General features: G+C 41.5%; 1 protein-coding gene across 1 annotated transcript; it reads left to right on the top strand.

Moving 5' to 3' along the window:
• Positions 1-1,030: 1,030 nt before the first annotated feature.
• On the top strand, positions 1,031-21,113 carry LOC101328752 (olfactory receptor 9I1-like). Its single transcript, XM_033861724.2, is given in 6 exon segments — positions 1,031-1,205; positions 1,207-1,349; positions 1,352-1,782; positions 18,265-18,483; positions 20,717-20,779; positions 20,904-21,113. Coding segments are annotated over 6 exon segments (1,221 nt in total). The 5' UTR covers positions 1,031-1,050.
• The last annotated feature ends 207 nt before the right edge of the window (positions 21,114-21,320 follow it).

Genomic DNA, 21,320 nt, shown 5'->3' with positions numbered 1-21,320 from the left:
AAGACAGGAATAAAGACACAGACCTACTAGAGAATGGACTTGAGGATACGGGGAGGGGGAGGGGTAAGCCGTGACAAAGCGAGAGGGTGGCATGGACATATATACACTACCAAACATAAGGTAGATAGCTAGTGGGAAGCAACCGCACAGCACAGGGAGATCAGCTCGGTGCTTTGTGACCACCTAGAGGGGTGGGATAGGGAGGGTGGGGGGGAGGGAGACGCAAGAGGGAAGAGATATGGGAACATATGTATATGTGTAACTGATTCACTTTGCTATAAAGCAGAAACTAACACACCATTGTAAAGCAATTATACTCCAAAAAAGATGTAAAAAAAATAAAAATAAAAATAAAAAAGAAGATGGAGAAAGAGCACTGTGGCTTTCCCAACAGGGAGAATGTTCCAAAGGCAGAGTGCCCAGAAAGACCCCATCACGTAACACAGGATTCTGCATCTGACCACTCTGGAGGCATCATTCACATCACAGTCTATGCAAATGGCCCTGCCGGGAGGTAACAGGGCACAGCCTTAGAATCCATGTGTGTCAGCCCTGGTGCACACCTGGGCTACATGACAATTTGTTGGGAATATTCTAGAAGAGAGAGACTCCAGATTGGTCCCTTCCAGTCTTGATAGTCTACAGTTCTCTGTTCTGAAAGAAAGTCACAGACAATAAGCAAGTGAACCTGAGGAAATACCTACCCAAGGTCCATTTTCAGGAGGGATGCAGAGATAGGCAAACACTTCCATAGTCACTGCCAGTTGTAGATTCTTAAAATGATAACATTCTCTTCTCTCTCTGAGCAGAAAAATATCTGAGGTTTTCACCTAAGGTCTGCCACTGAAGAAGACAAAGGCCTTCAGCTCTGGAATCTCCACTTCCATTCTCCTCAGGCCAGCCAGCCATGTGGAGCCTACGGCCAAAAGAAATCTCACCACTGTGACAGAGTTCATTCTTGTGGGTTTCCCATATCACCCTGAACCGGCCGTTCCACTCTTCCTGATGTTTCTCGTCTTCTATCTAGTCACCCATCTGGGAAATGTGGGAATGTTTATTCTAATCCAAATGGACACTCAACTCCACACCCCAGTGTACTTCTGCCCGAGCCATCTTGCCCTGCCAGATGCCTGCTTTACCTCGGCCATCACCCTTCAGGTCCCAGCCACACTGACCACGAGCAAGACGGTCATCTCCTGTGGCTCCGTTCTTTTTCCTCACCATCTGTGCAGGCACAGAGTGTTACCTGCTGGCAGTAATGGCCTATGACCGCTTTGCTGCCATTAGCAACCCATTGCTCTATAACGTAGCAATTACTCGGGGCATCTGTAGGGGCTTTTTGGCCGGGCCTCTGTCTGTGGGGTATCGGGGGCCATCCTGCATACCATGCGCATCTTTACCCTCTCCTCCTGTGATGACAGTCAGATCAACTTCTTCTTCTGCGATCTCCCACCACTGCTGAAGCTTGCCTGCAGCAACATGACACAAAGTGAGATTGTCATCCTCTTTTTTGCCAAGCTCATGTTCCTGGCCAATGTCGTGATCACTCTGGTCTCCTACATGCTCATCATCAGAACAATCCTGAGAGTGAAGTCTGCTGGTGGGAGAGCCAAGACCTTCTCCACCTGCACCTCTGTTGCTCTCTTCTTCGGGACACTTGCCTTCACGTACCAGAGAAGTAACTCAGACAAATCCCCAGAGAAGGACAAGACTGTGTCTGTCTTTTACACTGTGGTCATCCCCATGCTGAACCTTTTGATCTACAGTTTGAGGAACAAAGACGTAAAAGCTTCAATCAGAAAAGTAATCTGTAAAATCCAGTTCCTGAGGGAGGTAGTTTAGATGAGCGTCCTTCATCCTGACCCATATTCTCCCCAGATCGTCAGGCTCTGATAAGCATCAATACCATATGGTGCTTGCCCTCAAGAATGAATGGTAGGTGCCTTTCACTGGCACCTGAGAAGTGAGCAAGAGCTACCAGCTCTGCAAGGAAAACTGTAAGTTTGGTGACATTTTTTGGATGGCTCCCTCTGCCTCTCTTTTCTTCCCCTCCTCCTCTTTAGTCCATCCGCCAAACCCTCGGGGCCAGAGTGCTACTCTCTGATATCACAGAGCCAAAAGATAGCATAGTCACAGTAAACCAGCCACCATATCCAACCTCCCATTCCCCAACTCAACCATGCTTGAGTTTTCCAGTTTCTCCTTTTTTATCCTTTTTGTCTCTGTGCTCATTAATATTGACTTTTACTCTTTGTGGAAGATCATAGCTGGGAATCATACTAATGAAAGAATAAGGGGTTTTCTTATGGTATGGATAACCTGCCAACTCATTATGAGGAAGGTAATGAAAAGAACTGTGAACCCAGTGGAATTTCCAATTGGTACAGATTAGAGTTGTAGAGGGAGAGGTGCTTCCTTTTAGCTACTCTTCCACTTACATCTTCCCAAGTGGTTCCTAATATCTCCGGGATGCTAATATCTACCTTTCAAGTGGCAATTCTCTACATCCTGGATCTCCAATTCCTTGGTTTCTCCTCCTAAAATCAGCGGCTGACTCACAACAATTACTGCTCTCAATAAACTCATTCCTGGGGTCTGCAAAGTCAGCAATGAGAGATCTATAGCAAACATTCATAAATGGTATTACCTTCTAAGGTAAAACCTTATCCTCTTAGAGTATGTTTCCTCAAATCAAAAAGAAAATACGATTTCCTATTTGAAAGAATTGTTGTAAGGATTAAAGAAGATGATGAAAATCAATTTGGTGGTTTGGATTATAGTCAGAATAGGCTGGGTTTGCTGTGGCAATCGTCAGCTCCAATGCGAAGGTTTTATTCTAGTTAACAATTCTTTTCTTGTGCAAATTGGCAGGGGGCTCCATGCAGTCATTCAGAGACCCAGGCTTAAAGTGGCTCCACCGTTTTGTAGTTGCACCATCTAGAACATGAGAACTCCTAGTCACAAGAGCAGGGGATAAAAGACTACAGAATTGTACATGGACAGTATGCTTCAGCCCACTGGTTAAAACTAGTCACACAGTCCTGCCTCACTAGATGGGGACCATTAAAGGTGAAAGAGCAAATGGAATATTTGCTAAGCAATATTGACTCTGCAACAGGGATTATCTGTGGCTGTGATCTCAGGTGATCTTGGCCCGCAGCGGCTTGGAACAGGGTTTTGGTTCCCAGCCAGTGATTGAGGTCAGGTCACGGCAGTGAGGGCACCAAATCCTAGCCACTAGACCAGTGGTCGGTGACAAGGCCCTGGCCCTACAGCTTTGCAGAAAAAGAATTCCCACTAAGACGGAAAGTAGTGAAACAAGTAAAGTATTTAAGTACAGTACGTGTGGATAGATAACACAGGCAGGCTCAGAAATAGAGTTGCACCTCGTGGGCAGTTTGAGTCACTTTTATGGGGCATTACTTCCGTGTTTCCTTGGACCAATCATTTTGATTTGCCTGGTTCAGAGTCCATATTTGGTGTAGCTCAGGATTTTCCCATGTGCGCACATGCATCTCTTAGCCAAGATGGATTCTACCAAAGAGGCCTATGGGTAGCTGGCATCACTCCCCTTTTGACCTCCAAGGAATCTTTCTGCGCTTGTGTGGTCAGGAAGTTCTCCTGACTTCAAGAATAAGGAATATGTGGTCTCTTATCTTCTATCTGGGCGGGGACCAGCCTCCTCTCTCAATTGTCCTGTTATTCCTGTCTCGGAGTAGGAGTATCGGTCCACAGGGAATGAACTCAAACTGTTTGCCCTGAAGTCTTATCTATCTCCTGCCTCCGTTGCAACTACCAGCATCCTACAAAATCCTGACTAATTAGATTACTTTTTCATTGTTCAAATTATTTTCTACAAATCACCCCTCTCATACTTGGAAAAATGGTCCCCTCCTTCATATGGTTACTGCAAGAGTAGTTGTTTTGTACAAAATAGCACATTCTACCTGGTCCAATTTCGTTGGAATGCACATGGGCTTCTCAACAAAACTCAATTAATCAGAGTCCTCTGGGAACTATACTCATAAAATGAGAAGTACCCTAAAATACTCTAACTGAAGCCAAAAATATTTTGTAGGAAGCCATAACTCCAGCCATATTAACAGGAGGAGTAGGAGAGAGGGAAGAAAGAAGCCCATGTGTAAAGAGGAGGAAGGATGAGAGAGGAAGAGAAAGGTCTAATCCCAGTTGGCTAATAGACTTTTCAAACATATCATACCCAAAAGAGGAGCCTTGATTCCCCACCCCTAAGATTGTTGCAGGCAATAAACTATCAGAGAAATTGAAGAAATCAAGGTATATTAGATATAGATATATTAACTATAGATAGTGTATGTATATATAAATATATATCTATCGAGAGAGACAGACAGAGACAGAGAGATGGAGAGAAAGAGATTTATTATAAAAAATTGGCTCATATAATTATGGGGGCTGAGAAGTCTCATGATCTGCAGGCAGCATGCTGGAGACCCAGAGGGCCAATGGTGTACATTCCAGTTTGAATCCAAATCTGAAGACAGGAGAAAACCTCGAAAACAGGCAGAGAGAGCAAATTCTCCCTCACTGAGACTTTTGTTTTATTTAGGCCTTCAACAGATTGGATGAGGCCCACCCACACTGAGGAGGGCAATCTGTTTCACTCATCTACCAATTCAAATGTTATCTTATCCAGAAACACTCTCACCCAGACACACCTGGAATAATATTTAACAAGTATCTGAATATCCCATGGCCCAGTCAAATTGAAAAATAAAATTAGTCATCACAGGATTGGCTATCTTGCCTGAATGAGACTGAAACAGTGAGAATATATCTAGTGTTATGAAATAGGATGCAGACTGGTACTCTTGCATCCCATAGCTCACAATAGTGAAACAACCAATAGAGTATGAACAGTGGCCTCCTGAAATGTGATCTCTGGTAAAGGCAAAGCTGTGGGAACTATAATCTCTCTCTAACATGGTGAGTGATACGTAAGTCATGAGTAATTCAAGACTGTGTTGTGGGTGGTTGCTCCTATAGCCACTGGATAGTTTAAAGAAATTCAGTGGCATGAGATTTCCTAAAGTATTGGTCAAAACACAGAATAAAAACCAGGGACTAGGGCTTCCCTGGTGGTGCAGTGGTGAGAGTCCGCCTGCCAATGCAGGGTACACGGGTTCGTGCCCCGGTCCGGGAAGATCCCACATGCCGCGGAGCGGCTGGGCCCGTGAGCCATGGCCGCTGAGCCTGCGCGTCCAGAGCCTGTGCTCCGCAACGGGAGAGGCCACAGCAGTGAGAGGCCTGCGTACCGCCAAAAAAAAACAGGAACTATAAATTATTATGCTTTAAAAAATATCTTTTGACACATACACACTACTATGTATAAAATAGATAACTAATAAGGACCTACTATATAGCACAGGGAACTCTACTCAATACTCTGTAATGGCCTATATGGGAAAGACTCTAAAAAAGAGTGGATATATGTATATGTATAACTGATTCACTTTGCTGTACACCTGAAACTAATAAAAAATTGTAAATCAACTATATCCCAATATTTTAAAAAATACAAAATAAAAATAAATTAAAAATGTCTTAACTTTTTCATGATTAGTGCTGAGATAATGAAAAAAGGAAGTCCAACTTTTGAACTGTGGTATGCCAACTTATAATGCCAGTTGGATTACTGCCCCTTGCCCAGAACTGAGAAGGTTTTTTTTTTTCTTTTTCTTTTCTTAAACATTTTATTCATATTATAGAGGGATTTCTTTTTTGTTTGCTTTTTTTCAATCACTAGGAGAGTGGTTGAGGAGCACTGAATCCATCACTACTTTGATGACACAGTTAGGCTTCCAGATTCACATTTTCAGGTACCAAGAATTCCCTCTAAATACCACAAACAAGTCAGCTTTCATATACATTTCTTTCTACTGAACACACAATGCCCATTGGCGTCTTTGAAGTATAATTGCACCTTAGGTCTGTATTTCTCCAGGTAAAGCAGTTTTTTGGAATTGAATGTTCCCCTTCTTTTTTGTCTTATAAACTGAACTGCATCTTTGTACTTCATTCCACATTCAATCAAAGCAAGTGCTACCAGCACAGATGCCTTACTCAATCCTGCAACACAATGCACTGCAATACAGTGTAGAGAAATACCGGAAAAAGCCTAGCAGCCCACTGGCATCACAACCACACCTGATATGACTCAAAAATTAGTATAAGTAAATAAATGCATGTTGTTTTAAGCCACTAAGTGTTGAGGTAGTTGATTACTCACCAAAATGATGCTTATTGTAACTTTAGGGCAACTGCTTTAAAAAATTATACCAACAGGTATGGCAAAAGCCAAAAACAGAAATAAAATAGAATACTAAAAAAAAAAAATTAGTGCAAAACAAGTCAGGAAAAGAAAAACAGGAAACAAAAAGCAGACGTGAGAAATAGAAAAGTTATAAAATAAAAAACTTAAACCAAAACGTATCAGTGATTGTCTTAGATGTAAATGGGCAAAGCACTCTCATCAAAAGACAGAGATTGCCACACTATTAAAATTCAAATAGTAATAAAATACACCCATATGCCATTTACAGAGGACACTCTTTAAAGATAAGGGCATAGATAGGTTGAAAGTAAAAGAATGAAAAATGATATGCCATAGAAACACTAAGCATAATAAAGCTAGGATGTCTATGTTATTATTGAACAAGAGATTTCAAGACAAGGAATACAACCAGAGATAAAGAAAAACATGAATTTATCAGGAGGACATAGCAATCTTACATCACTATGCACCCAATAACATAGCTTCAAAATACATGAAGAAAATACATAGTTGGATATGTTAACACTTCTCTTCAGTAATATGAAGAAAAAGTAGGCAAAAATATCAGTAAGAATAGATATTTGAATGCCACTAACCAGCTTGATCTAATTGATATATGTGGAATGCTACACACCCAAAGCCCGCAGAATCCAAATTCCATTCAAGTTTACGTGGAACATTCACCAAAATTGACCTTATGTTAGTCAGGTCTCAGTAAATCACAAAGGATTGAAATGAAACCAAACAAGTTCTCTTACCACAATGGATTTAAACTAGTAATACTAGTAATTAATAACTAGAAGAAATGAAAGAATACATTCCTAAATAACATGTGCAGGAAACATAAATTAAAATGGGGATAAGAAAATATCTTCAACTGAACACTAATGAAATAAACATGTAAAAACTTGGGGATGATGTTAAAACAGTGCATAGAGTTCTAAATGACTATACTAGGGGGCAAAGGTCTAGAATCAATGACCTAAGCTTCCACCTCAAGAACCTAGAAAAAGAAGATTGAATCAAACAACCCCCCCAAAAAAACAGAACAAAAGAAGTAGTAAAGATGAGGGAAAAAATCAATGAAATAGAAATAGATGAATGTCAATTATACCTCAACAAAGCTGTTAATAAAAATAGATTTTTAAAAATTCAACAGAGTCAAATTTTGCTTCCTTGAAAAGATTAACAGAAGTCATAAATAACAATAAAATAAATTAAAAAGAGCATTACTACAGATTCTATGGCTCTCATAAAATAGAATAAGGAGATATTATAACCAGCATTATGCCAATAAATGTTATAACTTAGAGAAAATAGACAAATTCCTTAATAAACATAAGTTCACAAACTAAAATAATAATAAATAAAATTTGAATCATCCTATATTTGTTGGAGGAATTGAATGTGTAATTAAGAACCATCCTCCCCCCCAAAAAAGGGAAAAATTAAAAACAACCTCCAGATGCTAATGATTTCTCTCAAACATTTAAGGAAAGAATACCATTTCTACACATACTTCTCCAGGAAATGTAAGAGAAATGAACAATTTCCAACTTTTTAAAGTTAGCTTTATTGAGGTTTAAGTGATGTAAAATAAACTGTACATATTTAACGTGTACGATGTGATGAGTTTTGCCATATGTATAAACTGTTACCACAATCAATACAAAGAACACATCCATTACCACAAAAAGTTTCTTCGTGTATATCTGTAATCCATGTCTCCAAACCTCCATTCCCACACAAACATTTATTTGCTTTGTGTTATTACAGATTGGCTTGCATTTGCTAGAACTTTCCATAAATTGGATCAAAAGCATGTACTCTTTTTTGTCTGGCTTTAGTCACCATAATTATTTTGAGATTCATCCATGTTGTTGCATTTACTATTAGTTCCTTTTTATTGCTGAGCAGCATTCTGTTAAATGGATACACCAGAATTTTGTATCCGTTCACCTGTTGCTAAACATCAACTTGTCTCCAGTTTTGCCTGATACAAATAAAGCTGCTACGAACATTTGTGCACACGTCTTTGTGTGAACGTATTCATTTCATTTCTCTTGAGCAAATACCTGGGAGTAGATTGGCTGGGGTTTATGGTAGGTATGTTTAAAGTTTTAAACAACTTCCAAGACATTTCCACCTGCAGTGTATGAGAACTCCAGTTTCTCCATATGCTTTCTGACACTTGGCATGGTCAGTATAAAATTATATGACTTTGGAAAATCATTTTCCAGTTTCTTATAAAGTTAAAGGTACACCTACCCCATGTCCCAGTAACAGCTTCTCCTAGTAGGTACTCATGAGAATGAATGCCTGTGTTCACCCAAAACAACTTTTACAACAATGTCCACTGCAGCTTTATTCACAGCAACTCAACACTGAAAACGACCCAAAATGTGTGAAGACAGAGGAATGGATAAATAAATTGTAGTATATTCATACTCAGCAGTTTCTTAAAGAAATGAACTATTGATACATACAACAGCATGGACAAATCTCAAAAAAAAAAGATTATGATGAATGAAGGAAGCCAGACAGAATGATTTCATTTCTATGAAGTTCAAATAGACAGACTAACCCCGTGGTAATAGAAACTAGATAGTGGTCGCTTCTGAAGGATGGGGGAAGAACGACGGTCTGGAAAGGGACAGGAGGGATTTTCTGGGGTATGGAAATCTTCTATACCTTGATCTGTGTGATAGTTATATGTGTACTTGTATATTGTTAAAATTCATTAATCTGCACATGTAAGTTGCAAAGATTAGTGTATTTTACTGTATTTAAATTATACTTCAATAAAGTGTTGCTAGCATAGAACCAAAAACTATATTTAATAATCAGTTCTCTTAAAGGAAAGAAAGGCTTCAATGCTTCAAAAAGAAAAAGAGAAAGAAAAAGGGAGGAAAGAAAAAAAGAGGGAAGGAAGGAAGGGAGGGTGGGAGGGAGGCAGGGAGGAAAAGAAAAGCACATTTACAACTTAAAGGTTTTCCCAGGACAGTCTCTATTTACACCTGTCGTCCTGGCATCCTAGTCAGTGTAGCATTTGTCCCAGATTTTTCACTTTTTTATTCGTTTGATAAACTTCCATTTTTGTACTTCCACCTTCTACCATGGTCAATCTAACAGTGTTTGGGACATGTATAGAGTGAGCAGGGCTGTCACTTTGACATGTATTTAAATCTGAAAGACTACTCAGCCACATCTTCTCTCTCTTTTCCTGATTTTTTCCAGAATGAAATCTCTTGTCCAAGGACAACAAACAAGGTGCCCCTGCTTTAAAAAAATAAAATAAAATAATCACCTAGGCACAAGAATCTGGAGACAGCTCATTTCTCAGGTCTAGGGTGGTGGAGAGAGAAATGTTCAACTCTGCTGCCCCTGGCAGCTACTGGTGTACTAGCCAGTTGTATTGTGGTCCATGCCACAGCACAAGAAGCCAACAGGTTGTCCATTGGGCAGGCTCCTAGGTATAAATGAAGCGCTGCTGTAGAGCGTACAGAGAGTAGTCTAAAAGCTTCTGCTGCAGTAATTTGGTCCATTTTTGTACAGTACGAAGCCAGACCAATGTATTTTATTCTTTGATATCATTTTCATATTTTGCAACAAGCCCTTTTGGTAGCAAAAAACCTCAAAAAACAGAAGTGCATGTTACTCAAGACAGTTGATGATGAACATATATTTTGTACAAAATGTTTGTCATCATTTATCATCCACGTGGGAGTCTTAGTAGTGTCCATGAGGATTTGAAAAGTAGAAGATACAAATCAGCTGAAAATGCATTAACCCTTGCTTTCAAAGACTGTGCCTGATGAGAACAATTTAAAACAGCAGGTGTGTTTACATTTCATTCTGCAAAGCGTGACTTTTCATTCTCATCAAGGGTAATTTAGCTCATTTCTTTAATTCCAATTTTTTGTACACAAAGAAAAAGTAAAGCAGTACTTGGTAATGTATTGTCTCCAACAGAAAAGAACCATTTTACACAGCGTGAAATGATGACAGTTTTATGTCAGTGTCATTAAATGCTTCAAACAGAAAATCTACTCCAATAATTTGATTTTTTCATCCAATTCTTCATAGTAAAGCTGTTGAAAGTTCATTCTGTCAAATATGAAATATCCAACATTATTATGAATGCTGTTATAAATTCCACATAAAACATCAATCTTGAAGACAACACCCCTTGTTTGTGTGGTGATAAAACAAATACAAATTTTACCGAAGCACAAAATCATGAAAAAAAGAATGTTCGTATTGAATTACAAAAACTAGGGCACAGACATATATTTTGAGTCAGTTGTGGTACAAATAATTTAGAATCACATCCAAACAAGTTACGATGGTTTTTTCATCAAAATAGAAGCTATAGTTGTTAACATTTACAAGCATTTTCATAGAGACGCAATTAGAGAAATGGAGTACAAAATGTTTTGATCAAGATGGGATTGAACAGCAAAAAACAAAACAAACAAAAACTCTCCTGCATGGCACCAACATTTCCTTCCTGCTTCTTATCCACAGCATCGTAGAAGTAGGTAAGCCTTTGAAATGCTTATTTTTTAAAATAAATTTATTTATTTATTTTTGGCTGCATTCGGTCTTCATTGCTGCCCACGGGCTTTCTTTAGCTGCGGCGAGCGGGGGCTACTCTTCATTGTGGTGAGTGGGCCTCTCATTGTGGTGGCTTCTCTTGTTGCAGAGCACGGGCTCTAGGCGTGCAGGTTTCAGGAGTTGTGGCACACGGGCTCAGGAGTTGTGGCACACGAGCTTAGTTGCTCCACGGCACGTGGAATCTTCCCAGACCAGGGCTCGAACCCATGTCTCCTGCATTGGCAGGCAGATTCTTAACCTCTGTGCCACCAGGAAAGTCCTGAAATGTTCCTTTTTAATCAACCTGATCTACAATAATATTGAGCTCATTTGTTTAAATGTTCCCAAAATTTATATTGTATTTATTTAAAATCAGAAGTCTTGTGTCTTCAATCAAAGCATGTAATGAATGGAGCACAAGAAACTTCAACTTTTGAAGGTGTTAGCAAGTTCCAAGAACTGAAAACAAATCTTGCAAACTGGAAGGCATTGAAATTTATCCATTCCATTGGAAAGGAAAAACTAAACAAAATAAAAAAGCAAATCTGTGTACAAGATGTAATTCTGAAATTACATAATTGTGGCTTGGAGTATATTGACTTGTGACAAGACTCTTTTTGGTGGAGTCCCTGATTTCAATTGGATAAATTTCTATTCTGAACTGGAGTGAAATAATAAAGTCAATCATTTTTCATTCAGCATTTAAATTTGATGAAACATTCAAGGTATCATAATTTTATGATTTTTGACATAAAAATGGTCAAAGAAAGATATTCTAACTGGAGGCAAAAATGCACAAGTGGAAATACTTATTTTCATTGAAATGTTCAGTTCAAAGTGAAAAAATATAATTAAGAACATCCTTCATTTAGCAAAATTCTCTTGAAGTGTATTAGATACCTCTATGAAGAAAAGGCAGTGATTCCATCAAAAATATTATAGTTTACTGCAACAGTCTGGATGAATCTCACTAACATAATGTTGAATAGAAAGAATGAGACACAAATGACAATATGCTGTGTGATTCCAGATATATGATTTGTTATAGCAGACATTGGTTAAGGCTGCTTCCAATATGCTAGGCCTTCTTCCTTTAGCCCACTCTACCATTTTCACAGAAATGTTTCTCTTTTTTCCTTAATCACATTTTGAAAATGATTACTTTCTAATCAGAGCTGTACCATGCACCTGGTGTTTGCTTCTCTGAGGAAGCACTCCCTAACATTCCCTTTGTGAGCCTTCTTTATTCCAGAAAGAAAGTCACAGTGTGATAACCTCAAGGACCACCGGAACCCTCCCAACACTGCCTGACATCAACTTTGACCATGTAGAAGTTTTCCAAGAGGAAAGAAGAATGCAAGCTTGCATCTGCCCTGCTCCTTATCTGCAGTACTCCCTTCCCCTCCTGAGCTATAAGACCCCTTCCTACTTTCCCCCAAGGGAGGGCACAGTCTTGAGGGTGCTAGCCTACTGTGGCCTCCTTTGCCTGGCAAAGCAATGAAAGCTACTCTTTGCTACTTCACCCCAAACTCTGTCTCTGCATTTCTATTTGGCACCAGAGGACAGAGGCTGGGATTTCATCAACAAAAGAACAAAAACAAGCACACTAATCAATGCTATTAGAGGGGGAGGGGGGTGATCGGAATGGTACACAGAAGGGTTTCAGGGATTGGTGATGTATTGGTGATGTATTGATCTGGTGCTAATAATTCAGGTCTTCTAAGACTGAAAATTCATGGACGATATTAATTTTTCTGAATGTGTGTTATACTTCAATGACCTTTAAAAATATTATGACTATTAAGGATATCTTCTACATGACTATAATATTATAATGCCACTACCAGATGTAAGAAAGTGGACAGTTACCCCATCACATAACTTAATATTTAATCCTCATTCATATTTTCCCAAGAATGGTTTTTTAAATTTTTATTAGTTTTAATCCAGATCCGATCTACACTGAAGCACTGCATTTGACTGTTACATTTTTTACATTCTTTTAATCTCATACAGTCCTCCTTCCCCTTCATTGATTTCAAGACACATAGCTGTGCTCTAAATATTCTGCATTCTAGATCTGTCTGATTGGCTGGGATAGGCAGAATTCGGAGACGGCTTCCATTGACACACGCTTTGTATAATCCCCTCCCCTAGGATGAATATGATGAGGATAGCGCTTCCATTATTAGGGTACCAGATTTTTGAGACTATAAGTAGGGTCTCTAATTAGTTGGCTCTGAGTTCATTAAAAGGGAAGTTATCCTGGGTGGGTCTGACCTTATGGAATAAGCCGAAAAGAGAAATTCAAAACAGCAGAGACATCCTCTTACATACCGTGAAGAAGTAAGTTACCATGTGGTGAGAGGAGAGGCCAAGTGGCAAGGACCTGAGGGTGGGCTCAAGACCAGCCCCTGGCCTGCAGCTACTAAGGAAATGGACACCTACAATCACAAAGCAATGAATTCTACCAACAACCTGATGGGACTTGTAAGAGAACTTTGGGGGCTTCCCTGGTGGCGCAGTGGTTGAGAGTCCGCCTGCCGATGCAGGGGACACGGGTTCGTGCCCCGGTCCGGGAAGGTTCCACATGCCGCAGAGCGGCTGGGCCCGTGAGCCATGGCTGCTAAGCCTGCGCATCCAGAACCTGTGCTCCGCAACGGGAGAGGCCACAACAGGGAGAGGCCCGCGTACCACAAAAAAAAAAAATTATCTAATTAGATGCAAATACTTAATTCTCAATAGCTATTCTTGAGTAACGTACAGCTATTGTCAGTTATTCACATCCTAACATAAATTCACATCCTATCTTGTCATATGCTTTCTTCTACAATATTGGCTGACGGTGACTTAATAATGACTATATCTATCATTTATTGGATAGTAACCATTAGTGGAAACTGCTTTTTAGATACTTTGCGTGTATCAAAATTCTTATGAAGATTAAATGAGTTAATACATGTAAAGCACTTAGAAAGATGCCTGAGTTGCGGTGTTATGTCCATATTTCCTACTATTATAATATTCATTTTATCATCTCATTTAATTCTCACAACTCATGAGGTAGATATTATCATTATTCCCATTTTACAGAGGATGAAATTGAGGCTCAAAGAGGAAATGTCACTTGCCCAAAATCACACAGCTAGTAAGTAGTAATTTGGGATTCAAAATCAGGCAATTCAACTCCAGGGTAGAAGAAGCAAGGAGGAGGGAACCTCAGCTAAATAAAAATGCTGCCTATTGTGGAGCTGGTTATTCTTTCCAAATTTTTATTGTGTACACTACTCAGCATGTAGAGCACTGTGCTATAACCACATGTACCGAGGCACATGTGAGGCCATGGCCTTATCCTCGGAAACACTCACCCTCTGGGCAAGAAGGCAAGCATGAACCCAGACAGCGATAACACCATGGTACCCACGTGGCTTTCGAAGGGTCAACCATGGGAGAACAGCCTCAAGGTTCCAAGCTGGAATGTTGGGTTAGAGTGACCTTAGCTTCTGAGTCAGACATCAGGACACTTGGCTGACAGAGACTTGCTTTTCCTAGTTTTTTATTTATGAGAAAAGTCTTAAAAAGTAGTTCAAAAATTACTTTACTAGGCCTTCATTGCTTTAACTGAAAAAAGTTAAAGTGCACGGTATCAGTCCAGTCATCATGGTTACAGGCTGCTTTGAGGTCCCACTCCAGCACGGTGGGTGCTATTAGGACCATCCTCCCCACAGTGCCACCCCCCTCCCCACCTGGGCCTCTATCTCCAGCCCCATGGTCCACACGAGACTGGGATAGCAACCATCACTCTTGGGTCAGGTGTCCCAGTGACAGGGAAAAAATAGCTTCCTGATACATTCAGCATTGAGGTGCTGATTACTACCTTCTCAGCTTTGGAGCTCTAAAACTAGCACGGTTCACACCCATTCAATAGATGTTTTCTGAACAACAGCTACAGGCCAGACCATAATCCCCCCAGACACTAGTGAGTAAGCTCCAGCTGCCAGCCTCAAAGAGCTCATAGGTGCATGGAGCACAGACAATGGGATGATATCATAGTTCCAGGAAAGAAGGACTCACCCAGAAATGCCTGGTATTGGTGGGGCCGGCTCAAGCTGCCCAAAATCATTGTCAAAGTCAGACACCACTTATTAACTTAGGGTGAGAAATGTGATTTCCAACAGCCTCGAATTGTCTGCTCAGCGTACTCTCTCCCTGCAGAAAAGCCTCTATCTGAAGCCAACTTCTTCTCGGAAGGATAATCCATGAGCCAAGAATTGGAGCGTAAGGAAGAAACCAGACTATTGTCTCTATGAAATCAGAGCTGCCCCGGCAACCAGAATGCTCAGCTTGGCTGGGACATCCTCTTCCTGTGTTTCACTCAGGCAGGTTGAGTCTCTCCTCAGTTGATTGTACTGTCACCTGTCTGGTTAGTTACATTCCAGCCCTGAGGATACACGTGGCCCACCGCCTAGGTCTCCCCAGCATCACAGCCCAATGGGTCACTTGTGATGAGGTTAACCTCTGTCGATTTAAGTTAGTTTTCATCAGGATCAGCCTTGGAGGCCACATACTCCCAGGTCCACTGAACTCGGAGTGTCTGCATAGCCTCTGTAACACTAGGAACCCCACTCCTGTCGGGTGGTATCTTTATTTTGCTAAAATTCAAGGAGCTCCAAATTGACTACACCTTCCTTGCTTGTGCCGACTCTGGTTTTGCAAAACCCCATAGTTCATAAAATCAAAGGACCCAGTAGAAACTCTCCTTGTTTCACATAAATCCCAGAATGCACCATCAGCAGAGGGAACCGGACAGAGATGGGCTGGGAAGCAGAAGCAGTAGGAATGATGAAGGACACCGGCTGGAAAGTGAAACCTGGATTCGACTCTTAACACTTCTCATTAATTACGTGATCCCGACAAATTAAGGCATCCCTTGTGAGCTTCACATTCCTCACCTACAAAACGAAGGTCACAAAGATGAACGGCGATGCATCTACTTCTTAGAGTCATTGTGGGTGTTAACAATGGAATAATCGGTTCCTGGTATATAACAAATGCTCATAACGGTTAGCTGTTATGGCTGTTGACAATAAGGATAACAATGTAAACCTGGAAGGAGCAGTTATCTTTTGAGAAAGAGATACCCAAGTCCTCAGTATCATTTTGCCCAGTCTAGGATGAGAGAGTCACCAAGAACTTTGAAGTAAAGGAACTTGTCTGCATATCCCTGGTGGTACAGCTTCCCGCACAGGCTGGAGAAAGTCTGGGACAGCAAACCCCTGCACTGAGTAACTTGGGGAACCTGCAGGAGGAGGGGAGAGGGCGGAAGATGAGAAGGAAGAGAGAGAAGAGCATGCATTCATTCATGCGTTCAACAGCTAAGACCCATTAAATGCTGAAAATCTAATTGGAGGGGAAAAGACATGAGCTCAAACAATCTGCAGTAGAAAGAACTCAGTGATGATGCGATGATGGGGGGGGTCCTAGGACTGGCAGGGACAGAGAAGCAAGAACTGGAGCCCGGCCTTAGGAGCAAGACTCTTGTCAGGGAAGGCTTTATAGGGTGGAACTCAATAGACAAGCCATATTTTGTTTAGTCTTTATGGTTCTCTATGAAAAAAAGAAAGTCTTTTAATTCTATGACCATTTCTTAGCTTTAATATTCACTTAACCAGAGAGCTATCCTGTCATCGTCCTGAGAAGTCTTTGCTAATCATTGGGTTTGAAGAAAGCTTAGCAGGACTTACGGACACTCACATGGTCTGTCTGCCCACCAGAAATCACACTCTGCACTGACTTAACCCCTCACCCCTTTGTTCCAAAAGCCTCTCATTCTTCCCTAGGTCCCGAGGACTGGAGAACCTCCAGGGCAAGTGGACTCATTTAAGGCTTTAATGTTACCCATTCCTATTATTGCTTTAGATGCATCTCTTCTAAATAGCAAATAGATGACTTCGGCTTTTCATGCAATTTGGAAGTGTCTATACTAGTCAAAATGTTTACTCCAGCTACCTGTGTCAGAACTGCTCAATCCTCCCCGCTTTGACCTTGGAAAGGCAAAACACAGACGGCACACTCCCATGGGAATGTGATGAAGGAGTTCTTTCCAAAGGAGTAGGCAGGGTTAACGGTGAAACATCCAGGGCACAGCCACAGTGAGAAGCCCCTCCTCCCCATTCACGGAGCGGAGGAAGTAGTAGGAGGGGTCCTCCCCACTAGAGGCGTGGCCTTTCTCAGATGAAGGCAGCCACTGACAGCCCACGGTTGAGCAGAGAGGCATCTGGGGGCATGAAAACTCGAACCTCACTCTCCTCCCACCCCCAGTCTCACGTCAAGGCTCCGACCAGAAGAGAGAGGGCAGGGCAGCCCCTAGACAAGGTCCACAGACATCAGAATACTGGCACCCAAAGGATATAGATGGCTGGAGAGTTCATCCAGACAGGAAGTAGCGAACCCAGCACACTCTCCTTTTTTTTTTCTTTTAATTTTTATTGGCGTATAGTTGATTTACAATGTCGTGTTAGTTTCAGGCATACAGCAAAGTGAATCAGTTATACATATACATATATCCACTCTGTTTTAGATTTTTTTTCCATTACAGAGTATTGAATAGAGTTGCCTGTGCTATACAGTAGGTCCTTATTAGTTATCTATCCTATATAGAGTAGTGTGACACACCACTCTTCTTAACTAGAGTTATTTAACCCTTCACATTTGCTCTGATTCACATTTACTCTTACTAGTTATCTATTTTATAGATAGTACTGTGACACAGCACTCTTAACTAGAGTAATTTAACCCTTCACGTTTACTCTAACGTGTTTGATGTTATTCCACCGTCTTATAAAATTTTCCCTTTCATATGCTTCGTCATAACTTTTTATTAATAACTAATAAACCGTAATGATAGAAATAATAAGTAGAAGGCACTTTCATTTGTTATTTAGTTAGAAGGGATGTCTATGCTTTCATTTACGATTGCTATTATTATAGTTTTCTATTTATTATACTTTTTTCTTGTTTTCTCCTTTCTCGAAATTTCCTGATTTTTGAAATCTATTTTCCTTACAGTGCTTTGGAAGTTCTATATCCTGTTTCAACTCTTCTAATGATAACTCAAGTTTTTAAGTCACTTGAACCTTCATTTCTCAAACAGTGTAAAGAAATATACAATATAGAATGACAAAACACTTAGCATATCTTTCTTTCACCAGCACCCTAAGATATGTTCTTTAGTCTATTGCAGTGAGGTGAATTGGCTTCTCGGGCCTGAGCCTATAGGCTTTGGAACGACCTGGACATAATGTATAACATATATCAAAGGCCAAAGCTGCCACGTCATCGTCTGTGACTGTTAGCACTTCCACCTCAGGCTCCTGGACGAGGCCGTTTGGAAGAATGTGACCGGGAGGACGTGGCTCTTCACCTCCTTCTCCCACAGTCCCTCGGTGCCAGGCCCCACGGCTCTGGGCTTGCTGAACGGCAGCTTGAGCGTGACCGTACACTCAGCAGTGATGCCCGGCTTTGAGGATTTACTGTTGGCGCTGCGCCCAGCCGCCTACGCAAGCAACAGTCTGGTGAGGAAGCTGTGGGAGCAGCTGCAGGGATGCAGGTGGCCTGGGTGAGGGGCTTCCACCCCAAGTGCCAGAGAAGGGGCTCAGAACTGCACGGGGCTTGAGAACGTGACAGCTGTCCATCTGTCTGCCTTCAAACTTCCTGATCTGACGGCCACTTACCAAGCCTACCTGGCCGCCAAAGCCCTGCTGGCTGCCTATCAGAAACTGATGGACTGCTCCCCAAGAGATAAGGACCCTTCCTGGGAGGTACTTGTGCTAATTCACAGAACGCCAGGCCTTGATAGGTGGGCAGCCAAGACCCTCGCCCAGTCCCTGTTCATCCCAGAGACTAGCAGACGGGTGGTGTGGTCTAATGAAAGGTGAACTGAATTTAGGGCCAAAGTGACTATGGCTCAGATCCCTTATTATTAAAGACATCAGGGGTTTGGATGAAGAAGAGAGAGCTGGCAATGAGAGTCTTTGTAAAATATTCAGGAATTATGCAAATTGTTTGTTAAACCATGGAAATCAGCAAACACTAAAATCCTGGCTTTTCTCCCCAGAGAGCCAGTTGTTAAACATTTAACAACACACCACTGCAAATATCCAAGCAAAGTTATAGAAACAAATTCAGAATAGAAGAAAATTCCTCTTAATTTTAAAAGAATGTCTTCAAACCAGGCATAGCTTCTTTAAGATAGGTTTTAGGCAATTTTATCAGTATTTATATCATGTGAGTTCTTATAAGGCTATAAGAGTAATAATAGTTAATTAACACTTTCTGAGTGCTATTCTATCCAAGTAAAGTTCCAAGCACTTTATACGTATTAATACATTTCATGACCCTATGAGGTAGGTCCCCTTTTTACAGATGAGAATACTGAGAGGTAGAATAACATACCCAAAGTCCACACAGCTGGTTCAGGTAGAGTTGGAAATCACACCAGGCAACCTGGCTCCAGAGTCTGGGCACTGCCTCTCAAAGCTGAAGAACTCCAGGAATCTTTCACGATTCTAGACCCAACTCTGCCCCCAGCAAAGTGATTTGTTCCAACTCCCTCCTGTAGTCTTACAGGGCTTCCATAGCTTAATTCAACACATATGTGTTCAGGGGCTTCCCCGGTGGCGCAGTGGTTAAGAATCCACCTGCCAATGCAGGGGACACGGGTTCGGGCTCTGGTCCGGGAAGATCTCACATGCCGCGGAGCAACTAAGCCTGTGCGCCACAACTACTGAAGCCCGCGCGCCTAGAGCTCAGGCTGTCCAACAAGAGAAGTCACGACAATGAGAAACCTGTGCACCGCAACGAAGAGTAGCCCCCGCTAGCTGCAAATAGAGAAAGCCCATGGGCAGCAACCGAGACCCAACACAGCCAAAAATAAGAACAAATAAATTAATTAATTAAAAAATATATATATGTGTGTTCATGCCACAAGCATTTACAAAGCAACCTTCATTCACCTTGGAGCAATGGGGGTACAGAAATGTGCAAAATGCGTGCTTGCCTTCAAAGTGTTTACACTCTAGTTGTAAAGAGTCATAAACAATCACAGATACCAGATATTGGAGGGTATGGCATGTGCAGGGGTGGGAAAGTGATCTAGCTGGTTCAAAGCATGGAACAGACTAAGGAAAAAGAAAAGAAACAGTGAAAAGAAAAGGTCGGAAAGGCAAGAGGGAGCTCTATTATAAAGAACCTCAAAGGTTTTCTTAAAGAGTTCCAGGTTTCTGGAAAAGATCACAACCTAATCACAGAATCAAAGTTAATTCCATCTTCTCCAGAGGTGTTAAAAGATCCCAAAGCACCCACTCTGAAGACCCTGGTGGGCTCCTAAAGGCACTTGGCCTGACCTGCCCTTTTTACTACTTAAGCTATTCCCAGAAGGGAATGATAATGGGGCTTTGATAGTCACAGAAGCTGAGATTCTCCCAGCTATGGAGTGTTTGGGATGCATTGAAACATTCACAATCCTTGGTCTATAACACCTTTTAATCAGAAGCATTCCCTAATTAGCCACACTGCAGAGATGAACGTGGTGACGCTTTGAAGGCAGGACTGAGCTTTTGTGTCCTAGCTACCAGTCATGTCTGGCACGAAGAAGGAAGCTTAGTAATTTGTATGGACAGATGGTGCAAAATTGGATGAATAGAGACCCATGTTCATAAGACCATCCTATGAGTGAATTTAACTTAGGCAAGACCCGATACTGCCAGCTTTCCATTGACTCAACTTTGACTCCCCTGTTTATCGCAGGTTAGCACAAACTTGGGAGATGAGAAAGCAGAGTTCGTTTTTCATAAAATGTACAGAGATAAGGTGCCTTCCTCCAAGGGCTGACAAGCACAGATGTGGGAGGACAGTCCATGATGTGAAGGAAGCCCCCTGTGCCTCTTCTGCTCCTAACCAGCTTCCCTCCTTCTACCTTCTGTCTCTGTCTCAGATGCTCCATTACACCCAAAAGGTTCGCTTCACCACCAAAGCCCAGGAAGAGGTTTGCTTCACTAAAGAGGGGGAGATGCTGGCAACGTTTGACATTCAAAACATCTACATCCTCCCAGACCAGAGAGAACAGACCCTGACTGTTGGACATTCTGACTTGAGGTTACCTCCTGGAAAAGAGCTGCTGATAAATGACAGTGCTATTATCTGAAGGGCGCTTAAAGGTGAGAGCAGAGGCCTCCCTAAGGACCAAGCCCACAAGCGCCTCTCACCCCCAAGCACCCAGCAGAGTTTGTTATGCTGAACTGACAGAGTACTTGGTAGGGTAGACCATTGACCTACACAACTCTGAGGCTGTTCAGCAAACAAAACCTTCCACAACCATTCTCTGGCTGCAAAAGCAAAGGAGTTTGCTAAA

This window comes from Tursiops truncatus, chromosome 8, assembly GCF_011762595.2.
Source record: "Tursiops truncatus isolate mTurTru1 chromosome 8, mTurTru1.mat.Y, whole genome shotgun sequence".
Taxonomy (NCBI): Eukaryota; Metazoa; Chordata; class Mammalia; order Artiodactyla; family Delphinidae; genus Tursiops; species Tursiops truncatus.
The sequence above is the reverse complement of the archived record's forward strand: the minus strand, read 5'-3'. Positions and strand labels throughout refer to the sequence as shown.